This window comes from Phodopus roborovskii, unplaced genomic scaffold (assembly GCF_943737965.1).
Source record: "Phodopus roborovskii unplaced genomic scaffold, PHOROB, whole genome shotgun sequence".
In the NCBI taxonomy this organism is placed as follows: Eukaryota; Metazoa; Chordata; class Mammalia; order Rodentia; family Cricetidae; genus Phodopus; species Phodopus roborovskii.
This window is the reverse complement of record NW_026125700.1, coordinates 2,348,507-2,368,246: the sequence shown is the minus strand read 5'-3', so window position 1 is coordinate 2,368,246 and position 19,740 is coordinate 2,348,507. Positions and strand designations below refer to the sequence as shown.

The 19,740-nt window shown below is 47.5% G+C and overlaps 2 protein-coding genes across 2 annotated transcripts in view; one reads left to right on the top strand and one right to left on the bottom strand.

The window, feature by feature from the left end:
• Bcorl1 (BCL6 corepressor like 1) overlaps window positions 1-18,386 on the bottom strand; it is a gene marked incomplete at its 3' end in the record, with an annotated part of 50,941 nt that extends 32,555 nt beyond the window's left edge. The window contains exons 1-3 of the mRNA XM_051178484.1: window positions 18,261-18,386; window positions 17,642-17,721; window positions 10,418-10,514 (exon numbers count right to left, since the gene is read on the bottom strand). The remainder of the gene's footprint in view (window positions 1-10,417; window positions 10,515-17,641; window positions 17,722-18,260) is intronic.
• On the top strand, window positions 4,857-18,531 carry LOC127217483 (basic proline-rich protein-like). Its single transcript, XM_051178483.1, has 5 exons — window positions 4,857-4,899; window positions 14,754-15,213; window positions 15,402-15,618; window positions 15,786-15,908; window positions 18,295-18,531. Exons 1-5 carry the CDS (start codon window positions 4,857-4,859, stop codon window positions 18,529-18,531), a joined length of 1,080 nt encoding a protein of 359 aa, XP_051034440.1.
• Window positions 18,532-19,740: the final 1,209 nt, after the last annotated feature.

Genomic DNA, 19,740 nt, shown 5'->3' with positions numbered 1-19,740 from the left:
AAAAAGGGGCATCGAGGAAAACAGCTTTATCCAGTGAGCCTGTTTTGTTAAACTATTAGTAAAATCATAATTCACCTAAGTTCAACTGAAGAGAGCCCTATGGTGATCAGAATTTTCTGCTGTTGTCTGTGCTCCAAAGAAGCCACAGTAATGTACAGTTACAAATTGTTCATATTCAACATAGTTCACTCACTCACTCAACTAACATTTGTCCTAGGTAGTAGGGGTTCAACAAGTAATAAAACCTGACAAAACACATACCTGTAGAGTGCTTACATTCTAGAGGGGTGGTGGCAAGGGCAATAAGCATATTAAATTGTTCTGTCATTGTACATCCCAAGCTACACAACACAGATGAAGGAGTATGGGTACGGGATGTCAGGGTGATCAACATAGGCCTCACCAAAAGGAAAAACATTTCAACAACCTAAAAGGATGAAGGAGTGAGCAATGTAGACACCTAGAGGGAAGAACATTCCAGAAAGAAGAAAGCAAAGTTCTCAAAGCAGGAGGAGGCTGCCTGCTCAGACCAATGAAGAGCCAAGAGTCTATCATGGTTGGATTCACACAAGGTGGAAAGGAAAGAACAGTAGAAAGGTATCTACTCATTGTTCTCTGACTTCATCTTATCCTATCTCTGCACCAGCCAAGGGGTTCTGTTGTCCTCACCCCTTTTTGTTGTATTTCCCCACCCCTGCCTTTTTCTGGCTCAATGCTAGCTGGCTTCTCTGTATGTGGTCCTTCTGTTATCCACCCCAGAAACCTGGGTGTTCATTGAAGATGAGCCTTCACCTTACTCCTTCCTTCTCTTATTATGTCTTCCTTCTTTCTTCTCCTTCTTGCAATCTGTTATCATCTCCTTGCTCTCTCTTCACTCATTTTTCTCTATTGTTCTTTCAGATGTCTTGCGCCTCCTCCTTTTTTTCTGACAACTCTGAGCACAGCCTTTTTTAATTTCCCTCCCTGCCTGTCTTCTCACTCTCCCTTAATTTATCTCATCCACAGCATTTCCCTGTTTCCTCTTCACTCTAATTCTCCTTCCCTTCCTCCCCCTCTTGCTTCCCCTTTGTATTCTTTCCCACCAAGCCTCTGCTTCTGTCTCCCTCTCATCTTTCTGCCTCTAACAAGTTCTACATCCTGGGACTCTTTCTGTGTTTCTCCTTGGTGTGTATGAAAGCCTAGCCCTCCATCTCGCCCAGCAGCCACAATCTCAACTCACCCCTAGATGTACTGGTGACTCCTCCATCTATCTCGCTAATTCTGACCTCTTTCCACAGGCAAAGACCAGAATTCCAGATGCCAGCAACTTGCTGTTAACTGGATGTGCACTAAGCCTCTCAATTCCAACATATCTCAAACTGGACTCATTATCTGTCCCCATAAATGTACTCCTCAGCCCATTCACCACCCAGTCACAGCATGCTTCCTGAGTTACTAGCACTATTGTCCTCTCATGTGAAATGTCTTCAACTTATGTCCCAATCACCCCCAATGAAATCAGGTGTCAAGTCTCGATAAAGCCATCTCCCTCCATCTCTCACCCCTCTTGCTGCTGCCCTGGTACAGACCTTCATTATCTCACCCCAGGAGTATTATACTGGCCCCTAACAGCTCTCTTGGCCTCCCATCATTGGTTCCACAATCAATTCATCTTCTGAAATGCTGCTTCCATCAAACCTCCCTACTCTCGTCAAAAGCCATCAGAATCAAGCTAGCACTCAAGCCAGAATTCTTAAGACAGCCTTTGGGGCCCTCAAGTCCTGGCCTCAAAACTCCTCTGCATATTCTTCTGATACACCCTGCCCTTTGCCTGCCATCCTTGTCACCCCAGCTGCTGAGCATCCAGTTTTCAGGACTCTGCTGCTTCTCCACTCTGAAATGCCCCCCATGCCCCTTCTTCCCCTTACTATCATCCCTCAATGCCTAGTTTAAATGCCAGTGTGTCATTCCCCTAGCCTTAGCCCAAGAACTGTTAATCCCTCCCTTTCTGGTTCTCCTCTAACATTCTCTTCTTTCCTCTTTCCTGTCACTGATTCTCTTCTGCTATGAGTTAGCTGGGGACACGGCATGTCTGTCGCTCCACCACAAACACTAGAGCTAAGGAATAACAATCCATTTTTGTCTTTAGCGTCTCTCTAATACTGTACACATAGTAAGGACTCAGATAGCGTGTTATATGAGACTGCATTCTAGATGAGAACTGAAGTAATGACCCTGAGAAATCACAAGAAACAAAATAAAGCAAAATGAAAGTGGTTACCATGCTTGCTTACTATCCCCCAAAATTCCATACATTATCTATAGTATACCTTTTAAGGCTGCTTGATCCTGCCTCAGTTCATTCTTTGTCCTGTTTTGTACCTCTAAACTCCAAGTAGCTGATGAGTATATAAACTCTGTCATGGTCCCAGAAAGTTGGAATTGACCTCCTGCCTCCCCCTTTCTCTCACTGTGGAAAAACCAGTTTTACCATCCTATTCCTTTACTCCATATACACCCTTTTGACTTTTTCTTTACACTAGCTATAGCTAGACATGCTTTCTCATTAAGAAAGATAAAATCCTTCATATGTGTTCATTTTTCAACCTGTTTAGAGTCATAAAGGTTTACCTTTCTCTGAAGGCTATCTTTTTTGGGGGGAGGTGTGCAGCTCCAGAGTTTTACAGTCTTGGATCTAGCCCTGTAGACCAGGCTGGCCTCAAACCCATAGAAATTCACTTGCCTCTGCCTCTGCCCCAGGAGGGCTAGGATCAAATGTGTGTGCCACCACTGCCCAGCTTGAAGGTTATCTTTTAACATGACTAATATTAGGCTGACTTTAGAAATGTTTTTTAACAAAGACCCCATCTGCCTATGTAAAAGTTTTAATAGCTACTCTAAGTATCTGTAAGCAGCAGGTACTTCAGTGAGCACATGATTTTCACTCAGAATTATTTCTGTTTTTTTCAAAAATTGTTTGCAGCTCTAGGGCAGAAATCAAAGTGGGATTCCCAATGTTTGGAAACAGAATAACATACCAAACATCTCCTTAGATAAAGAGTTTTTAGGCTTAACAAAAAAAACATAAAAGGAAAGGCAGAAGCAAAGCACAATGAAAGATAAAAACAAACATGTTCACAATGTAGTGTATGACAACCTAAAGAGCAAACCTAACACCTGATGCCTCTACTTTCCAGAAATCATTTTTAAATTTTACTTTTATACTGTGTGTGTGTGCGCGCGTGCGTGCGTGTCGGATCCCTGGAGCTGGAGTTAGAGAGGTGGTTGTTGACCACCTCATTTGGGGGCTGGGATTCAAATTCGATTTTCTGTAGGAGTAGTACAAACTCTAGCCTTCATGAAATCTTGAAGATTGAACACCCTCTTAAATCTTGGCCTAGTAACTTTCCTCATGATTTTATCAGAACAGACTCCTGACCATCTGAAGTCCACTGTTGCTAATTAACAGTAATCTCTGTGCTCAAGGGGTAGAAAACAGCAGACACACATGCAGGATACTGAACTAAGTGGCCTACATAAGAAGTCAAGATTCATGCAGCAGGAGAGAAAGGCAATGGTAGTCTCAAGCCTAAAAAATAAGGCTTCTGCTGGCAAAGGAGGATCAAGACCAGACAGTCAATGCAAACCAGTGTTTCCCAAGCCAAGATCACTGAGACGCTGGTTCCAAATAGTATCTTGGGTCTCAGCACCACACATTCTGATTGAATAAGTCTAGGATTTTGTCTTGTCACATCCTGTCCAATCAAGTTACTGATGATCACTCATTATAAAGCACACAGGGAGGTGAAAAGAAAAAAACCTTACAAACACACATGGCACACATGCTTTCACACCAATTTGTTTTCACTCGAGGCACCCACATTGACATTCTCATTGTCTGCCCCCACTTCTCTTTCTCTGCCTCCCCCCATAAGAACCATAATATAGAAGGCTCCAAAAAGGAACGTGGAAGAAAGCTGGTAATCCCAAATGGCCCAGGAATCACAGGCATAAGGATATTAAATACCTCAAAGGATTTTCCCGGGTATCATAACCATGCAATTGTTAAGAATACCTGCATGACCCACGATTCCCATACTGGTCACTGCCTGGAAAGCAATGAATGGAACCACTGTACACTTTCCTCACTTTCAGCAAAGTAACTCAAAAGTCTTATCTAACTCATGATATGGACAAAGAAGAACATGTTCCACAAGCTGAAAACAGCAAGTATGTCTGAAAAAAAAAAAAAAGAGCTTTGCCATTTGGGAGGCCTATGAAGACAGACAAAGATAGACTGACTGAGATCCTAGGAAATGTATCTAATAAGTAGGCTGCATAGGGTGTGTAGTCAGCATAGTGGCCACACTAGAATAGGGGAAGCCAAGATGAGAATGGACTAATGGGAGAGAAGTAACTTTAAAATGGTGAAAATAGCAGCTAAGCTGAAGATGAATAGGTGGTGAAGGGACATCATGATGTAGAGATCTGAAGGAAAAAAAAAAAGAAAAGAAACAGCTCCAAAAGAAAAGAAAATGTGCTAGAAAATAAGAGCGGGTATGGGAGGCATAAAAGAGAAGCCCATGGCATACAGCAATCAAACGGGAAAAGTGCAGTAGGGGAACCTGAAATAGTTCACCATCATGGGCCAAACTGAAATACTGTGGGGAAGGCACTGCAGCTTCTTAGAAAAGGTGAGAGAGAATATGTTACCGAAACAGGGAAGGAAAGGTATATATAACAAGTTATAGCCCAATCCATGGTTGGGGGCACCAGGGGCAGCTCTAAAATGAAAAAGATTTTACAAAAGAGCACAGTTTTGTTTTGAAACAAAGATGCCAAAACAAGTAGATTTCACCACAATTAAAAGCAAAAGCATGGTCATCACTGCGTATGAGGAAGAGAAGAACATTAAAGGAGGTAACAATGCAAGACTATGACAAATATTTTATACTAGCGTAGATGTTGGGTTTGTATTTGTTTATCTATCGGTTTGGAGTAATTTTTGTTTTGTTCTGAGACAGAGTTTTTCATGTTACTCAGGATGGCCTCAAATTAACCATGTAGCTGACTCTGGCCTTGAATATTCATCACAAAGTCTAGCCTTAAATCTGTTCTTGAGACTATAGGCATGGCTAATAGACAATTTAAGGAGGAGGGTTGGGTCAGTGGTGACTAATGAAGAAAGAACACCAACTTTGGGTCCTACTGCTCCAATAGAAATGCAGAGCTTTGGGTAGGTAACACTCCCATAAGGAAGAAGAAATCTTCAAAGAAGCAAAGGAAAGTCTACCCTTACTATCCCACTTTGGGAAATGTAGCACCATTGTTCTGCCACCTTCCATGTGTATTGAACAGCACATTAACACGTTTTCCCATTAATTACATACCTCAAACTTTAACACCAATGAGGATGTTTTTCCCATTTAAACTGTTCTGTTTTAGTGACTTCCCATGGAAGGACATTCTTACATTCTGCTCTCTGACCCCTGTATTATCCGTTCACCTTTTCTAGCTACTTACCAGCTATCGGTACCTGAAACTTCAGTGGAGGAGACATATCCCAATTGCTTTACTGTAGCTCCCTTCATAAAAAACAGGTCCTTCTACCACCATACATGACCACTCACACACAAAGTTCAACTAGAAAATATCGACTCAGTAATTTAAACAGGGGATGGGGACCTTTTATGCTCTTCATTTTGTCTGACTAACCTATCGTTAACACATTCTAGCTCCCGTGGTTTTGTTTTTTGTTTTGTTTGTTTTGTTTTGTTTTTCAAGACAGGGTTTCTCTGTGGCTTTGGAGGCTGTCTTGGAACTAGCTCTTATAGACCAGGCTGGTCTCAAACTCCTGCCTTTGCCTCCCAAGTGCTGGGAATAAAGGTGTGCGCCATCACCGCCCAGCTAACTCCCTTGTTTTTTATGTCCTATCTGAATATTTCCACTTGTGTCTACCACCAGAGATCAGACTTACAAGGAATATTGCATATACATCCACTTCCAAGATGTGTTAATTCTTGTATTTAACAAGAAGACTAAGGAATTGACTGTATATGATTCTAGTATGAATACCTTCACAGACTCCTTGGGTACCACCATGTTTAAAAATAATGCCTATAAACATTTATGAGGCTGGATACAAAGGAAGGTTAACTATCTATTGAACACATGAGAGCTTACTCATTTTGATGAATTCAGTTACCTCCAAAATAGTCACCTTGGAAGGCTGGATAGCCATCTCAGTAACTAGATGACTAAGGCTTACAACTTTCTACATGGCTCCTGAGAATACTAACATGGAATTCTAAGAGCATTACATATATACCCATATACCCTTTCAATGTCTTCACTAGTGTAGGTGCTGAATCCCATGCTTTTAGGGGTGACTTGATATTCAGGGACATCTATAATCCATTCAAGGCCATAAGTGTGTAGATAGTAACCTACAACTTAGGAAGGTTAGGCAGGAGGATCTATAGTTTCAGGCTAGCTTGGGCTACATAGCTAGTTCAGAGACAGCCTGTGACACATATTGAGACCCTGTCTCAAAAAATGGGGTAAAAGGGATGCAATCAGACAGCAGCAGAATTAAACAGATGCATTACAGGACCCACAGCCTAAACTGAGATAGACCTTAGAGAACAGTTCCCTCTCCCTTTTCTCAGCCATCTCAAGACCATTCCACTATGTCCACTTATTACTATATCTGTTAAATACCATATAGTGGTCTCTATGAAGAACTGAGTATAGCAGAGAAGCACTTACAAGGATAAGAGGCAATATATTTTGAGAATGATGAAAACAAAAGTTTTAATGGTTTACTTACCTTTTCATAGCATGAGACTGTTTTAGCTTATCTACACTCTGCCTTGATTTTTCCCTATTATTCACAGCATTCATTTTCATTTCCTACTGTAAAGAAACTGATTTACTCTATCTAAGGAAAATACATCATTGTATTAATAGCTTTATACTAAACTCAGGCTCTAGCTATACGATTTTGTACACCTGGAGTTAGAAAATGGCTTAGCAGTTAAGAACACTTCCTGTTCTTCCAGAGGACTGGAGCTCCTTTCTGAGTACCTATGTCAAGTAGCTCACAATTGCCTGGTAACTGCATCTCAAGGGTGTCCAATGCCCTCTTCTGTCCTCTGTAGGCACTGCACTCACTTGTACACACATGCAAGCATGCATGCACGCATGCACAGAGGGAGAGAGACAGACAGACAGACAGACACACACACACACGAAGAGAATTAATCTTTAAAAAGATTTTGTACAACTTTTACATGTCACAGATAGCTAAAAAAAAAACTTAAGTCAGCATTGTGAAATAAATTAGTCCTTTTACACCAAAGCCATTTCACCAAGACATCTATGCAAATAGGGACATTGTGTGAGACTTCTAATTTCTGTTCATCCAAAAATAAGAGTTGGTTTCTCTCCATCTTGATCTTCAGCAGAACCCTGGGAACATTTAGTGTATCTTTCACACTCCCAACATGAAGACTTGAATTACTTTTGCAATGCTTCTATATCCTTCCTGTCATAAAATATGACAGTGGCCCTCTGGTGTCTCCATTTTAGTATAGTGTATTTATGATATAAACTTTTTCATGGAAAAGGGAGTCCTCCTCATCCAAGTTTTGCTTTTGTAAAACTCTCATAGACCATGCATATTCATACATATTAAGAGAAACTGTTATCAAGTTATTTTTTTCTGTTCTTACCAGAGATGATTACATATAGATCATGTATATAATTCATTTGAAACTATGTTTTATTTTTGTGAATTTCAAATTTGATAACGATTCACTCTACTACCCATCCATAGGTTTACTAGCCCTATCCTAGTAGGATCTAGCATGATATAAGGCACACAACATGGGCTCAATAAATAGCTTGCTAAACTATTAGAGAAAAACAAACCAGGCACCCCAGGTATAAAATACTAGTTAAGTCTGGAACAATGATATTGGCCTGCAGTCCCCAATATTTAGGAGACTGAGGCAGAAAGATCACTTGAACCCGCAAGTGCAAGACTAGCCTGGACAATACAATAAGACCTTGTTTCAAAAAGAAAACAAAACAGGGCCAGTGAGATGACTCAATGGGTTAAAGTACTTGCCACCAAGCCTTATGACCTGAATTTGATCCCTGGGACCCACATGGTGGAAGGAGAGAGCCAATTACTGCAAATTATTATGCACGGCAGGGTGGGGTGGGGTGGGGGTGTGTGCACACACAGGTACACACACACACACACACACACACACACACACACACACACACACCAGAAAACAACACGGGATGAAAGCACTTTTACTGCCTTGCTCTCATCAACTTTCTTTCTGCTTTATCTCTATAATGCAGATAATCACAAAACTAAAAATTGTGCCAAGGAAAATAATAAGATCAACTCCCCACTATCTCAGGAATACCAGTAGATGTGCGTTCAGCAAACAACCATAATATTTTCCTAAACAGAATAAAAATAGGCAGGTAAATCTCAGGGGTAGGGGGACAGGCAGAAAATACCAATGCATTTTCTAAGTCAAACAGAAATTGTTAATTTGTCAGCCAATCTGCTGTTTTCAATTGGCTTGTCATTGGTCTCTCCCTATATTGGCATAGCTAACAGAGACCCAATTGTTGACACCAAAGTCCACTCCAGCTGCATAGAGGAGATCTACTTTGAAGGGTACGGTTTTTCCTTTACCCAGAAGTTTGTTTTGGGGAACCCAGAACTTTCTTCAGTATTATTCTCTCCCATTCAATCAGTGATAAGCATCTTTATCACAAAAGCACATCAGCTCCAGGTTCAATCAGCTTTCATAGAATTTCCAGAGACAACTAGAAAGCCTAACTAGCCATAAATTAACGCAATAGCCCTTCACTAAAAGCCCTTGACTTTGGGCTGGAGGCATGGCTAAGTGGTTAAAAGCATATATTGCTCTTGCAGAGGACCCTAGTTAAGTTCCCAGAACTGACGGCAGGAAGTTTCATGGAATTTGATACATCTGGCCCCCATGGACACCTGCACTCACACACACACCACAAAACACACACATACACACACACACAGAGAGAGAGAGAGAGAGAGAGAGAGAGAAATAAAACAAAATAAAGGGGACTAGAGAAATGGTTCAGTTGCTCAGAGCACTGGCTGCTCTTCTAAAGGACCCAGGATTGATACCCATATGGCAGATCACAACTGTCTTTACCTCCAATTCCAGGACACCAGGCATGCAAGCAGCACAGACAAATATTCAGGCAACACACACACATATACAAAAAGAAATTTCAAATGAAATGAAAGTTTAGAGAGGTTGCCCAGATGTTAAGAAAATTTTCTGCTCTTGTAGAGGACCTGGCTTCAGTTCCCAGCACCCACATGACATCTCACAACCATCTGTACCTCCAATTCCAAGGATTCCAACACTCTCTTCTGATACTACAGGCACCAGGCATGCACACTGTACACACACATACATTCAGGCAAGCACTCATACATAAAAATAAAAATCTCTAAAAAAATAAACATTTTCAAGTGGTTATTTGGAAACACATAGATCTAAAAATAAAAAGTGGTATCATGTGCATATACATTCACCATACATGCATACAGGTTTAAGGCCCAGAGGTCAATGCCAAGCAACTTCAATTGCTCAATACCTTACTTTTTGAGACAGTCTTTCTCTGAACCTAGAAGTCAGTAGCAGAGCCAGAGATCTGATGGTTTCTACCTCTCCAGCCCTAGGGTTATAGGCACATCACAATTCCCAGATGTTACATGGGCACCAAGAATTGAACTCGGGTGCTCATACTTGAGCAGCAAGCACTTTACCAACTGGTCCATCTCCCAAGGCCTTTAAAAAAAATAAAGGTTACCTGTAGCCCAAAAGATCCCTTAAAGTTTCAACTGGATATACAGTCTTCAGTTCCTCCCCTGAAATAGTAAGTAGTGTCATGGTACAGCTGTTAAAGCAACTACCACATTCACCTCAGAGGTAAATGAAGCAATGAGTTAAGGTACTACTTCTTACCAATTAGTTAATGCTGGATATATACTAATTAAAGAGGATTGTAGAGAAAAAGGACAATGGGCTTTGATACTAGGGGGGTAGCAGAATTAATTTTTGTTTTCATTCTCCCACTGTATATGTTAAGTAATGTCATAAGACACAGTAAGAAATTTTGGTTTTAAAAACAGATTCCATGCGTTAAGTATATTAGCACTTACTACATACACTTTATGTTATATATATTCTAACCATTCTATGATGTTAGTATCATCTCCATTATCTAGATGAGAACACCGAGGCTCAAGAAAGTTAGTGACTTGTTTCTTGACATATCACTAGGAAGTTGAAGAACAAGGACACTATCACAAGTCTGTCTTTGAAGCAATAGATTAATTAGGATGCAAGCTCACCTGGACATGGTAGAGCCAAGTTCAACTGAGTAAAGACTCTTCATGAGAAAATATATTCAATCGTCTCATAGATCCAAGTATTCAGTGCATCTTCTCCCTGGGATTATATTTGTCGTATTATAAATTTCACAAAACTCAGAAAAATGAAAATATTCTTGCTGCCCTCATACCCCTTCATTAACAAAATTCTACTGTACCCTTAAATGAAAACAACACTAAGATTTCTAGACATACCTTGGTAATGAGGTAAGTAAATTTTGTTTTCTTAGCAGATAGTAAAGAAGCCTCAAACACAAAGTTCCTGCCCCATAGATTTCACTACTTCCCAAACATTTAGCCCAGGTTAAACTCTTCAACTCCAAATGAGGTCACATTTTGCCTTATTTAACTCTATTGGGGAAATCGAAAAATTACTGCATTTTACAAATAATAAGCCACAACTTCAAGTTCATCAGAATTCATCTACCAGAGAAAATACAACATTGACATCCAGCCTGCAGTTTACTTAAATTAAAAAAAAAAAAAAAAACAAGAGGTGGGGCATAGTGCCTCACACCTTCAATCTTAGCATTTGGGAGGTAGGGCACAGGCAGGCAGATCTCTTTGAGTTCAAGAACATCCTCATCTTCACAAACCCTGCCTCACAAAGCCAAAAACCCATTTAAAAAAAAAGGATCCAAGGTATTCTTCCCGTGGCCCTTGGAGTCCCTCACTCCACCCCCAACACACACTCAGGAGTTTTTTCTTCACTGTTCCTTAACATATCTACTCTTACTCTGGAAAAAAAAAACACAAACAAAAAAAAAAGATCAATTTTTACATGTTTTATGAGGAGTTGCTACCACTTTACAAAAAAAAAAAAAAAAAAAAAAGAGGGGGAAAGGAAAAAAAAAACTACAAAGGCTTATGGGGAAAGAAATGGAGTTACGTTTTCCTCTTGACCAGAACACAACTTTAGTTTACTAAAGAACATTTTCAACATAAAAGACCATTTCTAAAGTTATGAATAGCAAGAAAGGATATGATTTAGAACAAGGATGATTTCCTACATTTTACGAAGTGGCATGAATAATGCCTGGCTCATATAAGAGATCATATAAAATATTGCCCTAGAATCCCCTAGTGACAGAAAGGTAGATTACTCATTTCCTCCCCCTTTAACTGTCCTGACACTAAACATTGAAGCAGATACAGACTCAAACTTATTTCCAATGCTAACATTAAGAAATTTACTTTCCTTCTTTTAAAAAAAAAACCTTCAGGAGGAAGTGTTGCCCTTTCTTTCACCTAAGTATCAGAGTCCCGTACCCCCTCCCCCTGCCCTCCCAGTTTAATTAAGTAACAAGTTTCACTTGCCTTGATCTCTCCATTCTCTAGTGGTCATTCCCACCCAAACTCAACATGGAATTTCCACCATGGTTTCTCAGAGGCTAGCTGGCCCTAGGAAAAAGCTTTTTGCATCTAACAGCCAACCCAATCCCAGTCCCAGACAGCTCCAACTAGAATTCATAAACCAGTGTAAATGTCCAGCGAAACTCTGATTAGAGTCTTTTCTTGGTGCCCTTACCACCCTCCAATTCTGGCCCAAAGCTCTCAGGTCCCTCTTCTTCATCCTGTTTCACTCTGGGATTTCTATCATTTGCCTCCTTATATCTAGGAGCCCTCCCACTTCCAGATTGGAAAAGGTGGTGCATTCCCAGTGTCTTCTATTCTCCATTCTATTTGAGACTAAGACTCCTTTCCCCATTCAGAATCCTTATTGGTCTGGATTTCCTAAGAAATGCTTCAGCTCAATCCCAAGCCTCTGTTTCCTGAGTCCTCCCATAGTAGTGGCTCTTAAAAGTGAATTTTTACACTCCTCAGTACCAGCTCCATACAATATCTGAATGCTTCTTTCCTATGGCTCTTTATTACTCTCCTTATCTTTCACATTGTGTACTTTTCTGTTTCAAGACTGAAGTTTGAATGCAGGCCATCCCACATGCTAGGCAAGCATTCTATATGTCCAGCACATACTGTGCATTTAAATTTTTTAACATATATACTACCTTTACTTCTTTGTGAGTAAATATATTTATACTTCTCTCCAAATCCACTTTCTCCCTAGCTCTATTTTTATCCAAGATCTTTCTTGCTCCAGCAATTCTAGCACTAAAGTGTAAAGAGCCCTAAGGGTTCTTCGAACTTTCTTTAGAAAACATTACACTGGAGATTTCAAGGTGCTGCTTTCTCCTTAGTTAGACCTGACATGGGAACAGAGATGGTCACCTCCCTTTTCCCCTTCACTGACCTACAGACTCTCCTGAGTTGTTTTGCCTTCCTTCTTTCTAGAGGCAAAACTCTTCCTCTCTATGATTCTGTTTCTCTCAGCAAAGCTCTTCCCAACAGCTCACAGTATGAACTGATCATGCCTTGAGGTCCTCTGCCACCTTTACCAAGCATTCACTTGCCCATGTAGTGAATGGGATCACAAATAAGACACAGGTACACACTCCCAGAGAAGCCCTCCTTTGCTTACCAAGAGCCTCTAAGTCAGTGAGGCCCCCCACCTTCCCTGGAAAATCAAAACAGCAAGCCAGATCCATGAGTGCCCTTGGTACAGCCCCCATTTCTTCTAGAACTTCCCTCAACTTTGAACAATACAGACTCCAACAGCCAAGCTAGCTAGGACTCACTTAGCTTTCCTTTGCCCTATTCCAACAATTAACCATCCCTTCCTTATTGCTGTTTCAGAGAACTTGTCTACTTAATCCAGTGTTTTGCATCCTTCCCTTCCCTGTATCAAGTAGGTATCTAATTCTCTTCATCTCAGAGGCAGAACAAAAAGAAACTTACATACTCCTGGCAAAGCTGGTAAGAGAGTCAGACTCCCCCCCCCCCCACCACACACACACAGTTTCTCTGCTTAACAGCTCTGGCTGTCCTGGAACTCACTCTGTAGACCAGGCTGGCCTCCAACTCCAACTTTAATCTGCCTCTGCCCCTGCCCCTTGAGTACTGGGATTAAAGGTGTTTTCCTCCACCACCCAGCAAGAGACAGACTTTTAAAAGTCAGTTTTAGAGTGACTTTTCCTTGATTAGCCCATACCCATATGTGGCTATATTTTGTCCCTCCCCCCAGTGCCTCTCTTTTCATTAATTCCGGTGCTTAAGTGTATGTGAAAAATCCATTTTAAGAAAGTCAGTTTCGGTAAGCCTCTGTGCCAAGACCTGTGGCTCTCATCTCTCAGATCTACCTCAAGACAAGTGTCCTGGTTGGGGGGGGGGGGCAAAAAGTACTTGCTACCAGTATCCTGTCCTATTCAACATGGCCATGTCAGTCCTCAGGTATATCATGGAACTTTAGATTCTTTTAACTTGACTAAGTCCCTTGTTGCTCCCCCAGCCTCTCTTGCTACCTTTACTTCTCCGTCAAAGTTTTACAGATTCATTCTCAGCCTTTCACTTCCCTTTGGAGCCTCTGGGTGATTCTTGGAATGGGATTATCTCGTTTAATCCCCAGTGGAATCTTGTAAGTTTCTTTCCTACAGACTGTCATCTTCAGTACCACATGGTGACATCATGTTCAATTCAAGTACCCTAAAACTCTGCCAAAACATCCTTAGCTACACCACCTACAGTGTCCCCAATAAGAAAGGACCCTCAATCCCAACATTCAAGGGCAGGACATACTACACAGAAGAGCACAAGATGGCCACTAAAAAATAAACCCCTTCCACCCTTAGAATTTTATTATGAACCTAATCAACTCCCAACTCCAAATTCATGACCCATTTCATTCCCCCATGAAATGTCCCTGCGGTGTGATTCTAAGAAACAGCCTTCTAAGTTGGAAGAAGCACGGAACTAATCCTTGAAGTCTTCAAGTGTACCCCTGCAGAAGTCTGCTCAAAGCTATCTGCAACTGGACTCTACCCCTGTGTCATGGGGACGACCTCCAAATCGCCTTGAAAGTATTCATCTGTGGCTTGCTTTGCATGCCCCCTTCCCACACTCATGCAAAGAGCCCCAAAAACGCTGGGCTAGAAGAATGCTCACCAAGTGAAGGCTGTCCTCACCGTCTACTCTAGAAAACAGCAAGAATGAAAAAGTATCACCACGTCGACAGTTTGATCAGGCAACCTTGAAATTTTCAAAACAATGCAACAAAACCAGTGCTTCTGCTACAGAGAGGCGCGGGGAGCCTCAGTGGAACAGAAGGGCACCCCCACCGGCCTTTGGTGTTGGGCCTCCTGCGTTTGCAGCGTGCTTCACTCCCGCCTTTCCCTTCGACCACATCTTTCGATACAACAATCTCCTGCACCTCCATAACACGAAAACCCCAGCCTTGGTGCAGCCGGCTCCTCCCAGCCTTGCCCGGACGTCCCTCTGGCCCAGCCTTCCTCTCCGCGGGACCCCAGCGAGAAGGGCCCCCCTCCACCGTCCAGTTCACCTCTCAATCCCTTTCTGGCCTCCGGGCGTCCCCGCAGGGCTCCGTTCCGAAACCGAACCTCCCGGAGCCGAGCCCACGAGGCCCGTCGCGGGACCCCCCCCCCTTCCTTCTCCCAGCACCTCGTCCTCCACGCACCGGGCCCCCGGGGCTCCTCGTCGTCGTCGTCCTGGCTCGTACCGCCCCCCGTCGGGGACTCCACCCCCAGCCTGCCCCCGCCCGCGGAAAGACCCCCTCCCCACCGCGCGCCGCCTGCGCCCTCTGCCCCGGCACGGGACTCTCTTTGGCCTCGGTTCCCCGCCCAGAAGCGGCGGCGGCGGCGGCAACGGCGGCGGCGGCCCCAGCAGGAGCAGCGGCGGCGGCGGCGGCAGCGGCGGCGGCAGCAGCGCCGCCCCGGCCCCGCCCCGCCGCCCGCCGGAGCCCCACGCCCCGCCCGCCCGCCCCGCCGCCGGACTACTCCCCCCGAAGACCACCACTAAGCCCCCCCATTCCCCGGCCACGATCTGCTCGAATCCAGCTCCGCTGGGCCTGCTGTCCCTTCCTCACGCCCCTTAGGAGCCAGGGTGGGGGAACCCTGGGGTTCGCGGCCATCCCTCTCCCTCCTCCTCCAAGGGCCAGGGGATTGCCCCTGATCCCGAAATCCGGCCCCGTAACCGGAGCCTCCCGATCCTTTCCAGCCCTCGGCTTTCCTCAAGACCCCTTGCCTCCAGGCCTGGCGCGAAGCGGGTTGAGGGCTTGCAAGCCGGGTCTCCCACCAGGCTTGCCGGGGCCAGTATGAATTGCCCCCATCTCATCCTCCTTCAATTTGAGCACCCTCCCCGCCTCGCCTGGCCCGGTAGCCCCCGCCCCTAGAGCGAGGGCAGCGGAGCCTGGGCGCTCCGAAGTCATCCCCCGCCTTTTTTCCAGGGACTCGGATAATTGCCCCTGCCCCCATCACAGCACTCCCACTCCCGAACCCAGGCCCCGCCGCCACCTAGGGGTACCCCTTACCCTATGGTTCCTGCACCCCAGAACAGGGGAGAAAGCAACCCTGAGAGCACCCGTCGCACCTCCATCTGTGAGGTTGGAGAGAGCATTTTCTCCCGGTCTCTTCAAGACTTCATCACGGACATCTCCCCCCCCCAAAAAAAAAAAAAAATAACAAGCCCTTTCTCGCCCTGCCCTGTTGGCCAGGTTCCCTTCGGATCGTCGGATCCTTGGATCAGGGTTTTGGGCCAGGTAGTTCCGAGACCTTAGCCTCCACCTCCCTTTCTGTGGAGTGGGGTAATTCCTCTGGTTCCCCCCTCCAGTATCTACCGACCCCCGTTTCCATGGAGACCCCCGCCCAGCCAAGAGGAAGACTCTCTTGGATCGTGGTGAACAAGTCTCACCTGGCTAAAACAGAAGGAGGTCGAGAAGGGGATAGGGCAGGGCAAGGATGGGGTAAGAAGGTGGGAAGTGGAGGGGAGCTGTCCCGAAGGGAGGGGCGAGGACAGAGAGAGCTCCTGGGAGCTCCACGTCCGGGGACACCGAGAGGACGGCGCCCCCGGGGGGCAAGCTGAGAGGCTGGGGAGAGAGGAACGGACAGGGTTGGGGAAAGGCTCAGGATAGAAAGGAGCGGGTGGGGGAATATGAAAAAGCCGGGGAGTCAAAGGGGGTGGAGGGATTGGGGGAGAGAGAGAAAAGACGCACCTGTTCCCGGGTCGGCTCCGCAGGGAGGCTCAGGCCGCCACCCGAGCTCCCAATCACCCTCTTTCAACCACCACCCGCCTAACACTGCTGGGATCCGACGCCCCCCTCCGCCCCTTATCGCCACCGACCTCCTTCTCCTCTCACGGCGGCGGCGGTCGGACTCTAGGAACTGAGAGGAAGAAGGGAGGGCTCAGCAAAGCCGAGGAGAGACAGAGCCACACACTGGCAGCGCCGCGGCGAGCGAAAGAGTGAGGGGGAGAGCGGTGTGTGTGTGTCTGTGTGTGTGAGCGAAGCCTGGTGGAGTGGGTGCCGGGCGCAGAGCTCGACGGGAAGTGGAGTCCGGCCTTGTTCGCGGGCGGCGCCAGCCAGCGCTGCAAGATACTACAACTCCCAGAATGCTGCCTGGACGGGGGGGGGGATGGGGAGGAGGAGGCGAAGGGAGGGAGCAAGCATGAGAGGGAGGGACTAAAGCTAGGAGCGAGCGGCGGCGAAGGGGGCAGAGCCAAGCAGCCCCGGTGACACTGGGAGGGGAGGGGAGAGGAGGAGGAGGAGGGGATCGCTGAGAGAACCCAGCGGATTCCGGAGAGGGAGGCAGTGGTAGCTGTAACAAGCTGGGCAAAAAGATAGACTCCCAAGAAAGGCAGGGGCACTCAATGCGCGGGGCTCCAAGAGCTCCACGCCCCCACCCCGACGCCCCTCAAGAGGGAGGTTGAGGAAGGGAGATGATCAGGGCACTGAGGCTAGAGGATTGGTTGTCTGCCTTCCTCCCAAGTTCTCCACCTTATGCCCCGACCTGACTTCCTCAGGCCACTAGTGACAGAACCAGTGTGCAAATCACTCTTTGAACCATCCCCAGACCTCCCCTGCCCCGGTACCACAGAGCACACGGATTCGGTCCCCTTTACCCAGGAGCCTGAGGGAGGCTCCCCTTGCAAGCAGGGTGTGACTCTTCCATTCTTCCCGCACCCCCCCCCTGTCGCCGCCACCCTCCATGTCCTTCCCCGAAGCTGGGGCTCGCCTTTCTCTCCCCCACCTGGGAAGAATCCCTGGGGGGAAGCTAATACTCACCCCTTCTTATACTGGGCCCCAACCCACCAGCATCCCCTTAGCGTTGTCCCCCTCACCGAAGTAATAGTGGAGGTGACCGGAGTTGAACTGGTGTCTACTTCTCCTCTGCCACTAGCTGTCCTTCGCCACGCCGACCCTGTAGAAAGATACAGAAGCACATTCATGCTCTCGTATCCCACCCTCCACCTTCGCGTGCCCACAGAAAGGGTTCATAGTAAAGAGGTTGGTGGTGCAAGTGAGCTGAGAGTAAATCCCAGTCCTCAAAACCCCATTCTAGTCGTGAAAGTCCAGGGATCCGTCCTTTTCCTTAAAAGCCATCAAAGAGCCTGGAAGGGAGGGTTAAATTATCTAAACCCCAATGTCCACACGACGCCAAGCGACGTTACCTCACTCGAATATGATATAAACTAGGCTGTCCCCAAGAGAGGGAAAAGTGCACCTTCCAGCCCTCCGAGGCATGCCCATCGGAGATCCAGATGGCCAAGGATGAGGGGGAGAAGGAAGGGGTGCTCAAAGAGTCAAAGCATTGTGGTGGGGAGGGTCCGCGGCCCCCAAAGAGCATACTCCAGATGCTAAGAGGTGGGTGGGGGGGGGTGCGGCATATTGCAGAGGGCGTCTTTCCTCGGTTTTCCGGGAATCGCCGCGGAACACCGTCTAACACTGGGAGTTGCTTACCAGTCAGTCCCCTAGCCCCATTTGTGCGCATAAGGCGACCGGAGCCCAGCCGGGAAGCCGGGCACAAACTCCGCGGAAGCTGGCCTTCGCCGCCGCCGCCGCGCTGCCTCGGGCCTCCCTCCCTCCGCTCTCGGCCCCGCAGATCTACCTTCGCCCCCGGCAGAGGCCAGACCCCGCTCGCAACTCCACGCCCCTACTCCACCCCCTGCTCTCCCTCCCCTCGCCCTCTCCTCGCCGGTCGGGCCCAGCCCCTAGCGCCGCCCCGCCCTAGCGCTCGGTCCGGAGCCCAGCAAGTGCCCCGAACTCGCCCCCCGCCCCCACGCCCAGGCCAGTCAGGCCAGGCCTGCTTCCCCCCCTCCCGCTGCGCCCCGCCCCCCGAATCCACGTCCTACTTCGCCACCCAACTCGGCCCGGTCCGGGTTCGGCCCGCGCCCACGCCACCGGAGTCCGTGGCTCGGTCCGGTGTACGGTCAGCCACCCCGCCCTTGCCTGGGTGCCGGCCTGCGTGCCCTCGCTAGCCCGCCCAAGCGCGCGGTCCGGGTCTCGGTCCGGGTCGGGGTGCCGGCCTCGGTCCTGGCGGCGTTGCAGCGTCTCCACGAGGGCTCGGTTCATGCAAGATCCGAACCCGCTCAGGGTGGGGGCTGCGGAAAGCAAGTTTCTTTATCCTCCCCCCCTCCGCCCCCGCCTCAGGGCCACGCCGTTCCCGCCCCCGTCACAGCGCCCCCTTCACCTGGGCAGAGCCCCCTGGCTGCTGTCGCAACTTTGCTCCTCTCTACACCGCCCGGGAAGCGGGCAAAGCGGGAGTCGGAGGGAGGTGGCGGGGAGGGGGGTGCTGGGATCAGGCCGCTGGGCTCCGGGAGGACACGTGGGGGAGGAGGGGAAGGAGGAGGAAGAAGGGGGCGGGCCTGCAGTTCTCGGGGCTCCCCCCTACCAGCCCCGGGGAAGCCGGAACCTCGCCGGGCAGCCGCAGACCCCGCACTAGCCACGGGGGAAGAACTGAGCCACCTTCCCCAGCCAGCCCTCCGCTCCAGGAAGGGAGGGGGGGTGCCGCAACGCCGATCGGGGTCGGAGAGCGATCGTTTTCGCTCTGGTTTTGTATGTAACACGCTCTCCCGGTTTTGGACTCGGTCTATGCAGGAGGGAGGGGGTCTTGCCTGAGGGGAACGCCCCCGCCAGACACCCCGCCCTTCCTCAGCCCCCCCCCACCCTTGGCGACCTCCGTGCGTGGTTCTGGCGCTCGAGAACTGAGGCCGCGCTCAGGCGAAGCCCCAGCCCGGGCGCCGAAGTGGGACAGGTGCTAGGGAAAGGAAAATGCCTGGTCTCGTCGCCTGTCTCGCGACTCCCGCTCGGCCCACTCTTCGTGGCAACCTCCCTGGCTGCAAAAACCTCGGGTCACCCTCAGTGGACATCCCTTGCTTGGGTGTGGAAGCATCTGGGTTGGCGGGGAGACCCGAGGGAGGAAGGAGGGGGAACGAAAGGG